We start from the raw sequence: 18,128 nt of genomic DNA, 5'->3' as shown, positions 1-18,128 counted from the left end.
AGTGGATGGTCTTGCAAGCTTTGAGGATATTGGCAGGTGCATTCTGCATGAACAGGAACGTGGCACAACTGTGATTTTACGTCCGTGTGGGAATTACATTTAAATTCTGCTGGCAACGAGCTAGCTTAAACACGGCAGTTAAGGGGCATGAAGAGTGAGAGCATAACATGAATTGCACTTTGCAACCGCATTCTATGCGCTCAGGCTGCGATTTCATGATGCAAGCTTTTTGATTGCGTCGGCAATGTGGCCTCTGAGATTGCACCACTTGGAGGCCATGTTACTGAATTTGCTGAGTAGGGCTCTGTCTACAAGTAGCTAAGCAGGCGACGGCAGCAAGGAGAGTGACTTCCGATCACGGTGCTGTTGAACGAAATCTCGGGCAGCCCCGAACAGCTGGGTCACGTGACTGTGACGCGCTCATCTGTCACGACTAGTCGGATTGGAAGCTGCAGACGGTTTGCGGACAGTCTAGGACTGGATAACTGAGGAGGCCCAGTGCACACTGCTCAGACGTTTTGTTTTTGTGCGCACAACATCCCTTCATTGTGTTCTGTGCTGTGTTTACGAACAGACTCTGCTTTATTCTCCACGTCCTTTCTTGACACATGTTGCAGTGTTGTCAGTGGTTGTGGCTCGTTTGTGTCCTTGTTCCAAGCATTTTGTGTGCGTGTTTGTGTGTCACTACAGTTTCAAACAGTCAGATAAGCTCTATTCACACGACGGATGTGATTGCAGACAAATCAGTCGCATGGTGTATGACGTACGTAAAAGTACTTCATAGCTAGCTGCCGCACGACAGTAGAGAAAAGCAGATGGCATTTCTGTTCTAACCCCACTGTCACTTCAATGCATGGGCCAAGTGCAAAAATTTTAGAACACTGTGCACATTGACTCGTGACAACCGAGCTAACAGTGCGAGCTACGCGTCTGTTGCACCCAATTCAATTCAGTGAGGGACTTGGACTGGATTTAAGATGGACTTATGGTTGGGCTAGTTGGCCTTGCGTAGCTGTTGAGGGGAATTAGTTGGAAGAAAAGCAGTTGTGTTCGTCTCTCCTTCCGTCTGTGCTTTTTTGAGTTCTTCTCTACAACAATGGGTTAAAGGCCCCCTCGCCAGGTTTGGCCATTTTAAGCAGACGAGTGCAGTGTTACATACTGTGCACTAGCGATGGGATCTGCAAAGTACCACACTTTTGCGTGCCACAAAATAAGCTGAAATTTCAAACCAAACGCCATGTGCCCTTCTCTTCGTGGGCACCCAGCCAGGGAGTAGAGGGCAGACGCCCAAGTGCGCCTACGTAATTCACATTGCAGGAACACATCACTCACCACGACACGTGACTTCAAGAATTATTCGAGGCTACAACATTTAGTTATTTGATGTGTTGCTTCACTAGATGGTTTAAAGTTTCTAGAAATAATAATAACCTACAAACCGAATGTTTGCGAGTCTTTGTAGCAAGAGGGACATACTTTTGTTTTGTCTACATGTGCAAAAAATGAAACTCTCTGCAATTTTCTACCTGGTTCCACCGCGTCATCAAGCTCTTTGATCCTTTTGCGCCTGCTTCAGTGCTTGTGATTGTGGCACTGACTTATGCGGCTAATCAGTTGTTCTCGTGCAGAGCACACAAAATTGTGCCCTGCACGAAAACAACTTGAAGAAGACAAGGGCAACAGCGCACCAGCAAGGCTGTCACCAGAAGGGCGCCACTCAGCGAAAACACACTAGGAAAAAAAAAACAATCACTAAATCATGGGTCTGCGGCACGGTCTGCAGCACTTCAAATATTTCTATCTTGTCTCTTAATGAACTAATTCAAAAAATTCTTGTGGTAGAACACTCCTTAGAGGGCATGTAAGAACTTCCAGCATATAACCAAAATTTGGTGTATGTGGCCTGGTGAGGGGTTGCTGCCAAGCATTTTGCCATCAGTACATCTCTCGGTAAAGATCTATACAGTGATCTGGCTTTCAGCTTTAGCGTGAATCGCTTAATGAGTGAGCACATCATTAATGGGTGGTGTATAACCTCGTGATGCACAATCTGCAAGGTTAAACTGCAATTTGGTCTGCCGTGTGAATACAGCTTTAGTGTATGTCTGAATTTCCACTTCAGCCTGTGTACCCGCCTTGTGCAGTTTGGTTGTGTGCTTAATGTTTCTTTTCTCTCTCTCCCATGATCAGCGATGGTGCTTCAGATGCTGGCTCCGAAAATGACAGTGATATGGAGGTGGACAACGCTGAAAACGTAAGTGGCCAGTGTTCACTGAAACTGCATTTTAAAGCGAAGCTTTCTTTGCCCGTTCCTTCGACTTTCTCACTGCTGTGGCTGCTGCTGTCTGGCACACTGCGTCGGAGGGAGGGGGTTCAGAGCGTGTGTATACAGGACGGGAGCGAGGCAGAGAGGAAAGGTGACCCGAGAAACTCATTTGGACCTTTGCACCACGTTGAATGTGCACGGTGCCCTCTGGAGCTCCCTGGGCATTGCCACGTTAGCCTCTTGACAGCTGTAGTTATCTGTGGCCCTTGCAAAAGCACTGCAGAAATTGCGGTGCTTATCTTTCTACTGACGTGCAAGTCCAGAGGGAAGCTAAAGAGAATGGTACAGGGGAGGGGCAGAGGAGGCACAGAATGGATACAACCTACGCCTTGTCACCGTTCACTCGCAGTCCCCATACAAGGAGGGTGGGGGGATAAGGAAAAGCTGGCGTGAGAAGGCAAGGAAACCCTACTACTAAAGACGCAGCAGCAGTTGTGGGCAAACAGAATAAATTTAAGTTCAAGGTACAGCATGGTGCATTTCTGCTATTTCTGAAACACCCTGCAAATTTGTCAAGCGACAACTTAAGCAGGGTGTGGAGAAGCAGAGCCGCATTAAAGCCAACGCGTCTAGGTCTAGGTGACACTACGGAAGGGGTCACACCTCAAATGGACACTGCTGTGCCGGCTGCAGTAGCTGTGCGGTCGTGGCATTGCTCGAGGTCGCGGGTTGGATCCCGACCATGGTGGCTGCATTTCGGCCGGGGCGAAATAAAGTAACGCTCGTGCAGTTAGATTTATGGTAACGTTAAAGAACAATACGGTGTCATAATTAATATGGTGTCTGCCACTACGGCTTGCCTCATAATCCTATTGGCGTTTTGGCACATACAGCCCCATAATCCAATTCAAGTTTAAGGGAAGACACTGGTGTTTGACTTTTTTTTTTAATGTTTGTCATATACAAATGAAAATTTCAGGCATGGTATACTTTAGCCTGCTAGAAGCATATATGCAATCTATTTTTTCTTATTTTAAGTAGTTTTTGAGATAATTAATACCTTCCGAAAATCAATTTGCCCAGCTTTTCAACAATTTTACCATGAATATCGGAGAAAAATGTATATGCACCCATTCTAGAACAATCATAGATCACAATTAGACCATCACTGTAATTTTAGCTCTATTGTTACAAAAGTTATTGTCATATCTTAGTGGTGGTTATGAAGCTCAAAATTCTTATTTGTTGTATTGCCACATAAAAAAATTCTAGCATAAGGGATATCATATTTTATTAGTTCTATTGTGTGTAGAAAGTCATAAGCTTTTGAATGCAACAAGAATAATTGAAATCGAACTCTTACTGTGGGCAACAACACGTGTCCTAGGAAAAATGCAGCTTTTGAGAAAACGCAAGACAAAGTTCCAGGACATGATCTAGATTTATTCTTAGCAATTACAGCAAGAAATTCAAGTCCATCTTGCACTAGAAGCCACCAGGCTCATAATCACCATCGCTCTCTTCCATGTGCCTCTTCTTTATGGCATGCATGAACTTTTCTGCTCTGGCGTGCTTCTTGGCAGACGCCACTAGCCGGTGCTGGTCTTTTTCAGCCTGTATTCCTCTCTTCTTGGTGAGCTCCATCCGGTGCTTATGTTGTCGCAAATTCTGTCGTTCCTCCTCCGCGCGACGTTCAATTGCCACTTGTTTGGCTTCTGTGATGAGAAGCGTGTCGCCGTGTTGCTGGCCGCGGGCATCGCATGCGCGGCCGCAGCTTTAGTAGTTCGCTCGCTGGCGCATGTCGCTGTGCTGGTTGCCATCAGTGCCGATTCATCCTACGCCAATTGGGTATCCGAAAACGTTGCTTGCATTTTTTCCCGAAAGCATGAGCCGCCGCGAACTTCCGTCGACCGCCAGCCATCGTTGCGTTGCTACGGTGCACTAGACTGCGTGCAAACCACGTCTAACATGGCGTCTCACATTGTCGGAGAAACGAAACTCCCGGTCGTCCAATCAGAGATCAGGATTTACCCCACGTGGTACAAAGGCGTCAATGCCGTGCGAGTATTCCCCATTTTTCGAAAACGTGTACCTTCATAGTAGCCAGACTTGGTGCCCTTTTCCCTCTAACAACGGAATGTAGAAGAATTCAGCTTTCGAATGATTCCAAAATGCCCGCGCTGCGGGTAACGGTTGGCGTAGACGAAGGCATTGAATTTGCCTTTTTCGTGCTCCCCCTTCATCATGTCGCACAACAGTTCTAATTATAACTGCAGTGAAACCTTGTTACTACAAACACCACATTCACCAACTTTTCAGATTAATTAACGTTTCAGAAATCCCCTGCTGACTGCGTATTATTTTAATGTAAAAATGTTTCTGTACTACGAGCTTTAGGATAGAATAACGACTCTTACTCAGTTTCCATGTCATGCTAACGTCTCAGTACTACGAATTGTTATTCCGAAATCTGTGGCTTCTTCAATTTTCGTGTATCCTTCATGGCAGCCGGACCTGTAGGCTAAAGACAACAAGGTGCAGAAAGCGTATGCCGTGGCGCACGAGTTCAGAAAACCTGAGACGGCGCCGGTGAAGAGAACAGGAAAGGGGATGGGGGACGCTTTTTTTTTTTTTTTTTTTGCTGTCTTAGAGTCAACGACCAAACAGGTTTTGCAAGCGCATGCTCTGCCCAGACAAGGGTCACCTAGCGACAGAGGCACGTGTCTTTCTTCATTCGCCCTTCTTTCTGCACATGCCTCTTCTTTCCTTCGCTCTTCATTCTGTGGCCATACCAGCTACGTGCATAGAGAAATGTTCGCTCCGTGCTTGCGGGCACAGTTGTGCTTTCCGGGTGTTCCGGTGTCGTTTGCACGCATTTGAATGCCCGCCTATAGTTTGAATGCCCGCCTCCTGTGAGACTCTTAGGTGTCCACAGCAAACAATGTGAAAAACAAACAAAAAGAAACATAGCACTTTGGGGAGGTGACGTGGAGCTTCCTCTTTGTCGGTGGTTTTCTCGGCGTTGGGGTCTCTTTTCGGTGCCCCACTCTTACTCCGGTAGAATCTCGCTGATACATTCCCGTTACGTTTGCTTTCCCGGCACCAACATTCGCAATCGAGAACACAAGAAATGATCAAATAGAGTTCACTCATTTTTTAGTTGTTCATACGTTCCCTGAACACACAATATTTGGCACCAACGTTCAGTACGTCATCAAACTGTGATCGTATGAAACGTTTTCCGGCTGCTAAATCCCGTGTAAACAAGAGAAGACATGAGGAGCATGCGATTGAGAACAGTACATAGCTGCCCATCTCACGTGAAAACAACTGCGTGCACAGTTTCTTATTCCGGTACCAGCATATTTGCGCCCAAATCGTTGCACGCCGCATTCACAGCTATTGCCGGCAAAGGAATTGCAGCAAGCATCTTCACCTATCTGTTTTACTATGCGTGGTGTGTTGCCATTAGTATACTGTACTGCACGCTTTTAGTAGGCGATAATTCAAACACGCTGCGGTTCCCTACTGCAGGTAGTGCAATCTGGACATCACATTTTGCTTCAACAGCATCCGGTGTCGCCCAGCAGCCCGATTTCGTTTCGGTTTTCCATCGCCCTCTTAAAACACCACGCAATAGGAAAACAACAAAATGTGTCGCCAGCTCAACACGCGTTGGTGTCTCGTGCCGGAACGATCCACGCGACGGTTTGCATAACGTAAATGTCAACAATAGTTGAGTCTGTCAAACTGTTTAGCTATTCGGATTGTACGTTTTCCCTGTTAGTACATTTCTTCCTCGCGGTTTTTTTCCAAAACATATGAACGAGGTTCTACTGCACCAGTGCTTCGGTGGTGCCTGGCAGCGGAATCTATATATAGCAACAATCTATAGCAACGTCGCTGGTGGCCGAGGGCCACCAGCAACATTGTCGGATATAGCTCGTACGCAGACAAGTGATGAAGTTGATTGATGAATATTGACGAGTGGAATGGCTAATTTCGGGGATTCCACTATAACGACCTTTCAGAATAACAAACAATTTGCCATTGCCGCCTGAATTTCATTATATTAAGATTTCACTGTATACTCTATATGTGGAGTGAGACTTCTGCGATTAGTTGCGTAGCTTCTGCAGTGTTGCGTTCCAAGCATTAAACGAGGGGACAGAGTCTTCTGATCACCAGCAGGGTCGAAGTGCATGCTGTGCCCCGCTGCGTGCACCTGGTGATTGAGCACCAGTGACTCCTCGTTGCCGCTTGTGCAGAAGGAAGAGGCGGCCCCTGGCGGGCCCTGTTCCAGCTGTGGCTCCCCCATGACCCAAGCGTACACGTCCAGCAAAGGGAGCCTGTGCGGCAGCTGCTACCAGCACTGGAAGTGAGTCACCACTCTGTCCGCACCTCGGAGCAGGGACGGGCTCTTTCTGCTTGGAACTGTGCAGCTAACCACGCACTGAAGCAAGGGAAAGCATAAGGGACATTACCATAAGAACCCTCATTTTATATGAGGTGTATGTTCCCTTTCATACTTTAGCATGTCAACGCTATGTTTATGCTATGTATATTATACGCAGAACCAAACAACCTTCAGGCCAAATCTGTAGTTTTTATGTTTTTTCATCACCACTCTCGTCCTTTATTAGTGCTCATCATTGTGCTTTCGTTGTTGATGTCGCCTCTCTTGTGTGACGTCTTTCGTTCACATTGTAATTCACTTTCTAAGTTCTTCCTCGCTTGTGTTATGCGCCAATTTTTCTGTTTTCTGCCTCATATACTTTTATGTTAACTGTTATGTTTTAATTGATATGTAGAAATGTGAGTTCAACTCTCATTTGCAGGAGGTTAGCTTTTAACCAACATTTATTTCTCTTTCTTTTAATTATTATTTAGCTTATGGGGACTCAAATTTACTTGTGTAATTGTGCCAAGATAGACATTCAATTCTCTTTTATTTCTACATTTCAATTAAACATAATCATTTCCCTTATGCTTTCTCTGGCTTCGTTATGTTTTCCTCAGGAAGTTAAGTGCTACAAAGACAATCAGTGATTAGCCTGTGTGTCCTTGCTTTTCTCTGGGAGAGCAATTGTACGGACACTCCAAGTGCATTCACATGCTGTCTGGGGTCTGACTGTGCAAGTCCAGTTCGTATGCCGAATGTGGGAAGTTGCATGATTGGCCAAGTTTTGGAGGCGTGGCGCAGTGAAATAGTACAGGTGGAAGTAGCACGGCATGTTTGCTTTGGGACAAGCAAGCGTGCTTCCCACTGCCAGCGCTTATCATGATGTCAGCGTCATGAAGCTGAGTGCTGAGGGTCATTGACCTCAGTTCGTGAGCCTTTTGAGAGTGCATGATGCTGCGCGTGTTTAGTAAACAAATATTCACTGCAATAAGTGCTGCCTATAAAATTACGAGCTTTATCTTACATAATGTTCCATCTTATATCTTGTCGTCATATCTTGCCATCACTGTCAATGCTCTGCCTTTCACGCAAAACTGTCACTTTTTGTTCTAGCAAAATTCACTTTTCGAGAGGGCTTTGTCGGCGAGCGAAAAATGTGTTAAACGTTCAAGTGTTGAAACGCTGCAACTTATTAGAAATTTACCAAAGTCTGCAACTGGATTGTGGGTCAGTCTTAGCCCGTGGTCTTTTTTCCTTCTTCAAATGCCCTCCCCTCCTCGCTCGTGGTGCCACAGACGCTCGGGTGGCTGCAAGGGTGCCCTGGCCCCCGGCGGTCGCAAGCACCACGAACGACAGCCCCCGGCCCGTGGGGGCGGCATGGCAGCCAACCGGAGGCGCCCGCCACGGGGCATGTGCCTCCAGTACCAGGACCTGGTTACCATGGCAACGGGACCTCAGGGACAGGGGGATGCCATCCTGCGAGCCATGGATTCCGAGTTGGTGGCCCTCAAGCGGCAGGTGCGCATTCCCCCTCTCTGCTCTCCAGGGCTTCATTTGAGTGATGCAAAATTACGTACAGTGCTATCAATGCCATCCTTAGTATAGCCAGTATTAAACTATCGATAGCACCATCGATACTAATGTAAAATCACGGTACCTGCCATACATAAGCACTACAACATACGCTTTGTTACGTTCCTTTGTCCCCACTTGAAAGAACCGAGTGTCACTGGTGGTTGGTTCTGGCAGTACTAGGCAAGGATTGCAGAGATATTAATAACGCTGTCAACAGCGAGCTATTTCTATAGTACTGCACTCTAGGGGTGTGCGAATACCAAATAGTAGATTTCGAATTGAATACAGTCGAACCCGACTATATCGAACCCGTTTACATCGAATTATTCCATATATCGAACAATTTCTGGACACGGTATAGTTACAATGAGTATATATAGCAAAAATTACGCATACATCGAACAAAACTAGTAGCGACTCCCTATATATCGAACGTCAAACGGCGAAAAGTGCCCCCGGAAGTTGGCTTTCCCTCGCGGTGAAGGGAAAACCCGGCGGCGCGGCTCCATCCAACCGCTCTCCCTACGTGACTGCGCTACCTCGGAGCCGCCGACACCACCCTACAAAAAAATGATCCTGGCCCGTCCGCCCGCAGCGCTTGCTCCGACAGCCAATCAGAGGCTCTTGTGCCCTCGTCGTGCAAGGTGGCGAAAGTGCTAGTTGTCTCGCTGCTTATCTGATTCATTGTGTGCGCGTTCTCCCGCAGTGTTGGCGTGATGAGGCGGCAGAATTCGCCTTTCATCGTGAAGCTCGAAATAATAAACCGGGTCGAACGCGGTGACAAGTCGGATGTCCCCGCAGCGTGCAAGATTTCGAGGAGCACTCTCAGCACGATCTTGAAGAATAAGGGGGAGATTAGGGCTAAAGCGGCTGAACTCACGACCCGGTGCCTGTGGCGCCCAACGCGTACGCGCGGCCGTGTACGAGTGGTTCATCCGAAATTGCTTAAGCCGTACCGACTTCCGCGTGCTCGGTGATGACTGTAAATTCTGATTAATGCGATGAAGCCGTTGTCGTTGCCGAAGTTTGGAGCGAGGTGTCAGAATTTCCGGAAGCTGTTGACAAATCAACGGTGGACGAGTTTGTGAGCGCAAATGATGGTGTTGCGACCACAGGAGAGCCCGGAAACAAAGACTACATTGCCGGCATCGTGCCGAGCACAAGTGAAAATGGGCACAACGAGGAAAGCAACGACCGTCTTTGGCCCACATCCTCCGAAGCGATTGGTGCGCTCGCACTAGTCCGGTGCTTCTGCGCGAAGGCGGAATGTTGCGGCCTCAGCTGCTCCGACTCCTTAGACAACGTGGGGAAGTGCGTGCCTCGCACGCAGCGAAATTGCCCAAGCAGAAGAAAATGCAGGTCTATTTCGTGCGAAACGAAGCTAGTTTCATCAATAAAGTGATTTCATAAATGGTATGTGCTTTTATGGCATCCAATTATTTAGCAGGCTTATATCGAATTATGCTCTATATCGAACTGATAGGCGTTTTTTTGCGAGTTCGATATAGCCGGGTTCGACTGTATTGAATCCAGCCAAGAAAATAAAAGCCATAAATTGAATCAAATATTTATTATTTATTTATTTATTTATTTATTTATTTATTTATTTATTTACATGGACCTTACAGACCTTCGAGAAGGCATTGTGAAAGGGGGGAAATACAGTAACATATTAGAATGGAATTGGGAAAAAGAAACATCAGTATAATGAAAGGAATATGCACGCAACATGAAAGATTAATACAGCATTTTTTTTTACTGAAATTCTTTTATTAGCATGTAGAAAAATGCAGGAAAGAAATTAAACAAGACAAGACGTGTTAGACAGTTGAAACGGCACATTGATCGATTAGAAGATTGCGAAATGCGCTGTGTTTAGATTGGCAAGCGATGCTATCTGGTAGAGCGTTCCATAAACGGACCGCACTGGGCAAGGCTGAAAAATTAAAAGCGTGTGTGTTGCCATGAATTCGAGTGTAGCTGAACTGATTGTTCAGTCTTTGTGACGTCGAGGACGCTTTTTTCAGGTTTGATAAGGTTAGGCCATCTGTGTAAATGAATCTATGAAATAATAATGGAAGGTCAATATCACGGCGAGTGGTTAGTGGTTGCAACGACTGGTTTCCTTGTGGAGTGGTTTTCCTTAAATTTAATGTTTGCAAATTTTGGTCAAAAAGATGTTGTGCTGCACATGTTCAGGTGTGTCCTAGCATTGCATAACAAGAACTTAGCAAGCTATTAGTGACATTGTTAAACTACACAGAACTCAAGGTATACAATACAGTCTACTCCCAAATTAGTATGCCAACACTGATTACAGCTCAGTTCTAGTATATGAAGGTCTGGAAAGTATATTTTTTATCAGTAAAATTTCTGTTAAATCGAATCGAGTGCTTTTTCTTCTCAGAAGCTAATGAATTAGTGATGTTCGATTGTAATGAAAAGCAATGAGGTTTTCAGTTTAATAGTGGACCTGTGTTTTGCTGCATTCCTTTATATACAGCAGAACCTCGTTCATACATTCTGGAAGAAGATGGGAGAAATAAGATACTAACGAAAAAACGTACGATTCAAAACCACTAAAATATTTGACAGACTCAACCGTAGTTGACGTCTAGGTAATGCGAAGCATTGCGCACGAGACGTGAGTCGAGCTAGTGGGGTGGACCAAGGCACGTTTCGTTGTTCTCCTATTGAGTGGTGTTCCCTGCAGCAGGGAACGGCGACGCATTTGGATTGTCGCCTATTAAAGGTGTGCAGTACGCTTCCAATGGCACCACATGCTGTGAAACAGATTGGCGAAGAGGCTTATCACAATAGGTTTGGCGGCGATAGCTGTGAACGCGGCATGCAACAACGCCGAGAAGATTTGCTGTTACCAGAATAAGAAACTGAGTGCGCGTCGGCGTTTTCACAAGAAATGGGCGGGCGAGTATTGCGGGTGCACGCCTGGCACATTTTCTTGTTTACGTGGGATCCAGTGGCCGCAAAAGGTATCGTACGGTTGCAGTTTGGTGACGTACTGAACGTTGGTGCCGAAAAATCGCGTTTTCTAGGATCGTGTTTTTCGATTTCCAATAAAGCAGTGCTGATTAGGCCTAATGGCCTAGCCAGTGGGGCCCTGATGTAAATTTGCTGCCATCCGACGTGGTAACAAGGCGCAAGCCACCGTGCGATGCTTGCCACTAATATGTTCTTACGAGTGGCTCATTGGTAATTGGTCGCGAGATCACGCGTGCGGGTTAGATTGACGGCTGTTAACAGAAGCAGCTCAAAGTTCATCGCCGCACATCCAGCACGGCATGCGTGTCTCTCAGTGGCCAATCAGCCCGATCTTTGCACCTGCTTTCACCTGTTACGAAGTGCACGCCGTTTTTGTTGCCGTTGCCTCTGTCCACATTGCATTATTGGTTGTGCCGACCTGGACGAACCTCGTACCGACAGAGACTGCCTCGGCCGACGTAGCACCGTTCTGTTAATTGCAGCATTCGGGTGCCGTGTGTGTGATCTTCGCATCGGCCCGATGTCGGGGAGCACTCGCAGCGACCATGTCCATTACCGTGTGCAGGGGCTCACCCATACTCTTGGTACAAAGGAACGACGACACAGTAGTGCAAACAATCACGAGGGCATTTATTGCACCTTTTGTACACCAATGCCTGCTAGCCGAATTACTATCTTTGGAATGTGCCGACGGGCATGCTACAAATCTAGGAAGTGTGACTTGCCACAACTGGATATCGAGCATACATTTGCCCCATGCTGGCCACCAACGCTTGGTTGTTTGTGTGTACGCTTGCGCGAAATGTCTGCACCGCTTGCCGGCCCCGAGCCTTGCCCCCTTTTGCGCCCAAGTAACCCTGCCATTAGGTGGTGTTGGCAGTGCAACACTCGCACCATCTCTCGTACTACTCTGCAACCACACCGACCGCCACCGTAAAGCCATGCAGCTAAGCTGGATTATGGGAGACTGGAGTCACGCGGGGAAAACACATTGGGGGACGCATGAGAGTCTCGCATGCCCGCACGTGTCAGCCTGGGCGACCCTTCCGCGGCGCTCCTCTTGCTCCGAAAACGAGGTGAAACGCTCACTTGGGTGGCATCGAGCGCGAAAGGCTCTGCGGTGCACCAGACGTGCGGCATTGTACGTGTCCCTACACCAAATGTATTGAATGTTCGAAAAATCAAATAGTAGATATTCAATTGTTCACTATTCGATTCGGTATTATCTGAATATTCGTGCGCTCCTAATCGATGGTGCTCTCTATAGTAGTGCTATTGTTAGGTTTTGTTACACTGTCAAAATTCTTGTTACTCTATCAATAGTTTTATGGCAGAATATTGTAATGCTATGGTTAGTGTTTTTTGTGGTACTGGTAGTTTAAAAAGATTATTGATGCAATCGGTAGTCACATTACGGACAGTCTTTCATTGTTACTGCAAAATTGTTGGGCCATAGCCAGTGGAGGCACATTTGTGTGAAAGAGGGTCGTTGGCCAGTGCTCCCAAGGAAAGGCCCTTCTATTCCCACCACTGGGATCCGAACAGCCCTTAGCATGCCGAATGCGTTTTGGAAGGGGCACCGTAGTGAACGAGTTTAGATCGAATGAACGTTTTCAAAGCTTTACGTTTATTGATTTCACACTTATAAAGTTATTCAGAGGGCCTGGTTCCTGTGTACTTGGCACGATTAAAGAGCGCAGACTGCCAACTGGCTTGCAGTGTCAGTTGGGCATTGCTCTGTTGGTGGTCCTCCTTCCACTGCTGCTTTTCCACTGCTGCCACACCACCTAGCTATCCCATCAACTTACATTGCATAGAATCTGTGAACAAACTCCCATGACTGAATGGTTGATGCATTATGAGAAAAATTTGGTTTTTAAAATTACCGATCAATCACACTGCTGATTTTTCAGACATGGAGGAGGCTGCAAAAAGTATTGGAATAGTTGGGACAGTCCGCACGAGGTTGCAGGTTCGCCTCTTGGCTGCATGTGTTGGAGGCAGCATGCAGAGATCCACGAGTCTTTATGTGTAGGTGTACAATTGAGCAACCTCGGCTGGCTGAAATTAATGCAAGCCCTCCAAACAGAGTGATCGCTCGTAGGCCGTCTGTTGGTTCAGGAGGCTAAGCCTGACGGTTCAGCTTGGGGTGGACCAAGGCACGTTTCATTGTTCTCCTATTGAGTGGTGTTTTAAGGTAGCAATGGGAAACCGAAACGAAATCAAGTTTCACGTGTGTGTGTGTGTGTGCAGGTGCAGAACAACAAGCAGATGGTCAGCCAGCTGCGCCACAAGACGGCCATGGGCATCGAGAACCTGCGGCCACCGGAGGTGGGTGCCCCCTTTTAGGCGCCTAGAAGTGGTACTGGTTCATGCGGATGGTTTGCTGGACGTTTTCAAAGCTTTTAGGGAAGAACGAGAGGGCAGGACGGGAAGGAGTGGAAGTAATTACTTAGGTGACGATGCCACTTTTTTTTTACTGGTCGAACCATCCTGGTATCTTTGCGGCACTACATCTGAAGCATAGAACGTGGGAATTTAACAGTGGCATGTAGCTACATGTATGTACTACACAATGCTAGGAGCAGATTCTTTAATTTCACTTTCGTAAATTTTAAAATCTGGCTACTAATTGGAACACATGGTTGCCATGTCTGGAGATAGCAAAGCATCGGGAAAGGTTTATTTTCGTGTGGATTCTATCACGGGGGACACCAGCGATGCGATTGCGACCGAGATTAATGGTTCGAGCATGGCAAACCATGGAATTTGACAGCTTTCGTTCGCTCTACAGTAAACAGCTGGGAGCACTTGGCGCTCGCTTGGTACCTGTTACCAGGCAATCATCGATCGTGGGTTTGGTACTTTCGTGGCCTGCTCTGTGCCTGCATGAGACTAATTCGTAAGCGGTATTAATTTGACACTGCATGAGCGAAAAGGTCGCTGCCACTATACGGCGGCGATGACTCCACTCGCAAGTTCGCTCTAAGCGGGTCAAGCTCTCCGTACACTTCAAGTAATGTGGCTTAATATGCATGCATGTGGGTCAGGACTAGAAGAAAATTTGAGTAAAGCAATTTCGTTACAACGAGGGATTACTGTACACTTATAAACCTGACATCCTTTCCTTTGAAACAGGTTACCAGTTACAAGTACCTGTGAGTGACAGTCACTAATGACCTCTCTCGGAATCTGCTCATTTGATACACACTGGTCTGGGAAACGACAGCAGTGGAAAATATTGATAAACTATCGCGTTTACAGAAGCGTGTAATCAGCATAATAGCGAAGGCCCCTTGCTGTACGCACACAGCAGGACTTTTTACTAGATTTAACATTATCCGTGTACATTCTTTATACACCTATAGAGTTGATTCATTATTACAAGTCGGAAATGGTTAAGCACGAAAATTCGTTTGCTGAATTAGCCAGGCTTACAACACACCATTCTGTGTATTGTACCCGAAATCCCAAAAGTTAATGTATATCGCACAAATTACGGAAAACGCATGTTGAAATTTCGCTTACCGTCAATCCTGAATGAACTGTACGAAGACCATACCCCAGATATCATAAATAAATAATTCAGAGATTTACGTAGATTATTTCTGTAAACCAAACAAATATGTATGTAGCAATATGGTTGGTTGTTTTCCTGTTTTGTGTCATGTGTATAGATGGCAGTGGTTTCTTATCTCACATATTTTGTACTCATGCATACTTAGCTTTAGTGTAGTGCGCATTGTCTTAGTGTTTCTTCTTTTTCCTTTCTTTTCTTCTTCTTTTTTTTTAATTTTCACTTTAAGTCTTTTCTGTGTTTCACGCATATTTATGTACAGCTGATCATTCATGTTTCCAAGCCTGATATTGTTTGCCTTCGTTATTTATATCACAATTTTCTTCTTTTTTTTTCCGCCCATTTCTGTCCCTGAGCAGCTGCGTCCTGCAAATTCACTGTGTGTATTTTAACATGTCGCGCTTTCCACTGTATGCCTCGTAGGGTGCACGGACCCGCATCAAGCCTTTCAGGGCTTTTTGTCAATGCCCCTAAGGATCTCAGAATGTTTGAATAAACTGATTTGATTCGATTTGATTTGCTTGTCAGCTTTCCGCAAGCTTTGTTGCTTAAAACGTAAACTTCGAAATTCTCCTCTTAGGGTAAAACTTCTTGGCTATTTCACTTTCTTACGACCTAAGCTTGAATATTTTGTTTGGGATCCTTGCACTAAACGTAACATTAACAAGTTAGAAAGGATTCGGCGAAAAGCTGTCAGGTTTATTTATTGTAAATTTAGGTACATCGATTCTCCTTCTGAGCTGATGGAAGCTAACAACATTGCACTACTTGAATCAAGAAGAAAAATATGGCGTCTGAATTTTTTTAGCTCCCTTTTTAACGGTAAAATGGCTATTGATTGGGCACAGCTTCTTTCCCCATTGGCCACAAGACCTACACAACATCACCAAACATACTTTCTAACCCCTTACTTTGCAAGAACAGACATTTATCATTTTTCCTTTTTTTCCTGCATCCTGTGTCCATCTGCAATGGTTTAACCGAACCTTATGACGCGCTGTATGACTAGACGAGCATGTCTTTTAGTGTTCTTTCCTCAGATGCTATCGTGTTTTTGTGTGTGTGTGTGTTTTGTAATACAGATGTATTGCGAGTTGTATTGCCCGTCCTGCTTGGACCACATTGGTCTGCAGTATGTAATACATAAATAAATTTTCCCCTTCCTACCTTTTCTGCTTGCAGGGCAACACTCGAGTAAATGCCCGGTGGACCAATGACGAGCTGCTGATTGCCGTTCAGGGTGAGTGCTTCCCCCGGGGGAAGAAAACAAACAAAACTGGTGTGTCAATTCTGCTGAACTGAGAGGCAAACGCTTCACGTTGACTTTTGGCCAGTGTTCTTTCTTTTTTTTTTTTCCTTGCAAAGCTTCCACAAAAGCAACATTTGAAATCCACTAAATAAGTTTTCAAATCCACTAGAGAACTGCTGAGATGTATTTCAACAAGCAGTAGATTGCGCATCCAAAGTAGATGTGGCATTTTGTCACCCATTCCTTGGATACCTGCTTTCTTAATCCTTTCAAGGTAGATTTTTTCGCCATGTGCGACGGCCCAAGGTCAATATTCTTAAGTGCAGATTTAAATTTTTTAGAGGGACCTATTTCAAAAAAAATTTACCATAATTTTTCTAGGGTGACCGTAAAGTGAGAAAAAATATTTTCCGTTGGTATATATGTACTCTTTATTCATGAGTAACAACAAATAAATAAAGGAAATAAACTTGTAAGAATGAAAAATTTGAAGCATTGTTATACACATAGTTCAAGGCTTTGAAGATGTGCACACGAGAATATTTTGCATGTCTCAAATGTTCCTGTTCTTATACTAGTATTTGTGTCCATAGCGTAATCGAACTGCTAGGTGAGCGCACTCCAGAAAACTGGATAGTTGTGTGCCCGTCAAGAAAAGCAAAACATGTGACAAACTTCTGCTAATCTTCATGTTATCACCAACCAGAGGCGATTGGTTTTTGCGAGTCTCCAAAAAAAGAAAAGTAAACGCATGCACGGCGGCATCCTTCGTATGCGCACCCCTGTGAGCAATAAATGAGTGAGTAACAGGCGGTTGCCCTTTGAGCACTTAGTAATGAGCTAGCCATCAGTTCTGCAAGCGCAACAAGGCGAAACCGCCCGTGGAACAAAACCCAAACTAACCACCGCCTGCGCTCGCAAGCGTCGATGCGCAAGTGGTAGTATATGGATGTGCCGGAGCAAACAATCTAGCTCTAAAACAAACCATGCAGCGAAAACCGAGAGAGGGAGGCGCGCCACAAGAATTCCCTGTATTCCCACATAGTGACAGCACATGACAGAAATGAAAAAATTAGGAAATTGGCACACTTTTTAAACATACAGGGAGCACCTTAAATATACGTCATCGACCATTTTGGACTTGTTCTCGGCGCCGTATATTTACGTCATTGACCCTGAAAGGGTTCATATATTTACCTGTTTCTCAAGATTGAGTGCTACGAAATTTCAGTGTGGCCAAATTGACTATACCGTAGAACCTTGTTAGAACACTGATCCACACTTCTTCTTTAGCTCTGATTTGATGCAGTGCAGAGGAATGTAACTGGGCTTTGATGATGCTTGTGACCATCAGAAGCCATGGAGATGCCCAGGCAACAGTGTTAAGCCTAGCAGCAGCTATGTTATTACTCTTGCTCTGCAGCCCAACACTCGAACAATCAGGGTGGAAAAGTAAGCATGGCACAGCTGCACACCTCAAGGGCTGTGTGGTGTTGTCTGACCAGTTTGTCGATAACTACGGAAACTGTGCCTTCTGTGTGCTGGGTTGCGATGCTCTCCGATGCACAGAGAGCATCACGAGTTGGTGCAGCGTGCCACAAGAGGGCGGCCGCGTCCTCCGCAATTGTGCTGCACTATGCAATGGAACTGTGCTCCACATGTGAAGAGAAAGGGGCAAGAAGCACAACACAAAGCGGCGCTCGCCCTTTCTACACTCTCTCAGCGAGTGCAGAAATGCTCCGCGGAAGCACTAGAAGTAGCAGACAGCCCAGTTGGTAGAAGATAGTGCCGACAAAGTGCGAAGCTGTGTCACTTGAGACGAAGCTGCAGACTTTGCAAGACGGAAAGAAGTACGAACCCGCGCAGGAGTGCCGTGATCGTGATGGCTGCAACCAGCGGCCATGCCGATTGAAGGAAAAGGTGGGCTTAGTGTGCCAGGCCGAAACACCCCGTGATAGTGAAACCAACGTGGTGGAAGCCACTGACAGTACCGAGCTCTGGGAGCACATTGCTACCTACGATGAAGCAGGTGGTGCTTCTATGGAGGAATTCCTGA

General features: G+C 45.9%; 1 protein-coding gene across 3 annotated transcripts in view; it reads left to right on the top strand.

The window, feature by feature from the left end:
• LOC135909556 (REST corepressor 1-like) overlaps positions 1-18,128 on the top strand; it is a 45,222-nt gene that overhangs the window by 12,208 nt on the left and 14,886 nt on the right. For all 3 annotated transcript variants that reach the window (XM_065441530.2, XM_065441528.2, XM_065441529.1), the window contains exons 7-11: positions 2,191-2,254; positions 6,535-6,644; positions 7,964-8,186; positions 13,500-13,577; positions 16,006-16,063. In XM_065441530.2, the coding sequence (XP_065297602.1) occupies positions 2,191-2,254; positions 6,535-6,644; positions 7,964-8,186; positions 13,500-13,577; positions 16,006-16,063 (533 nt within the window). The remainder of the gene's footprint in view (positions 1-2,190; positions 2,255-6,534; positions 6,645-7,963; positions 8,187-13,499; positions 13,578-16,005; positions 16,064-18,128) is intronic.

The sequence above is a fragment of the Dermacentor albipictus genome, chromosome 7 (assembly GCF_038994185.2).
Source record: "Dermacentor albipictus isolate Rhodes 1998 colony chromosome 7, USDA_Dalb.pri_finalv2, whole genome shotgun sequence".
Taxonomy (NCBI): Eukaryota; Metazoa; Arthropoda; class Arachnida; order Ixodida; family Ixodidae; genus Dermacentor; species Dermacentor albipictus.
This window is presented reverse-complemented; position numbering and strand designations above follow the sequence as displayed.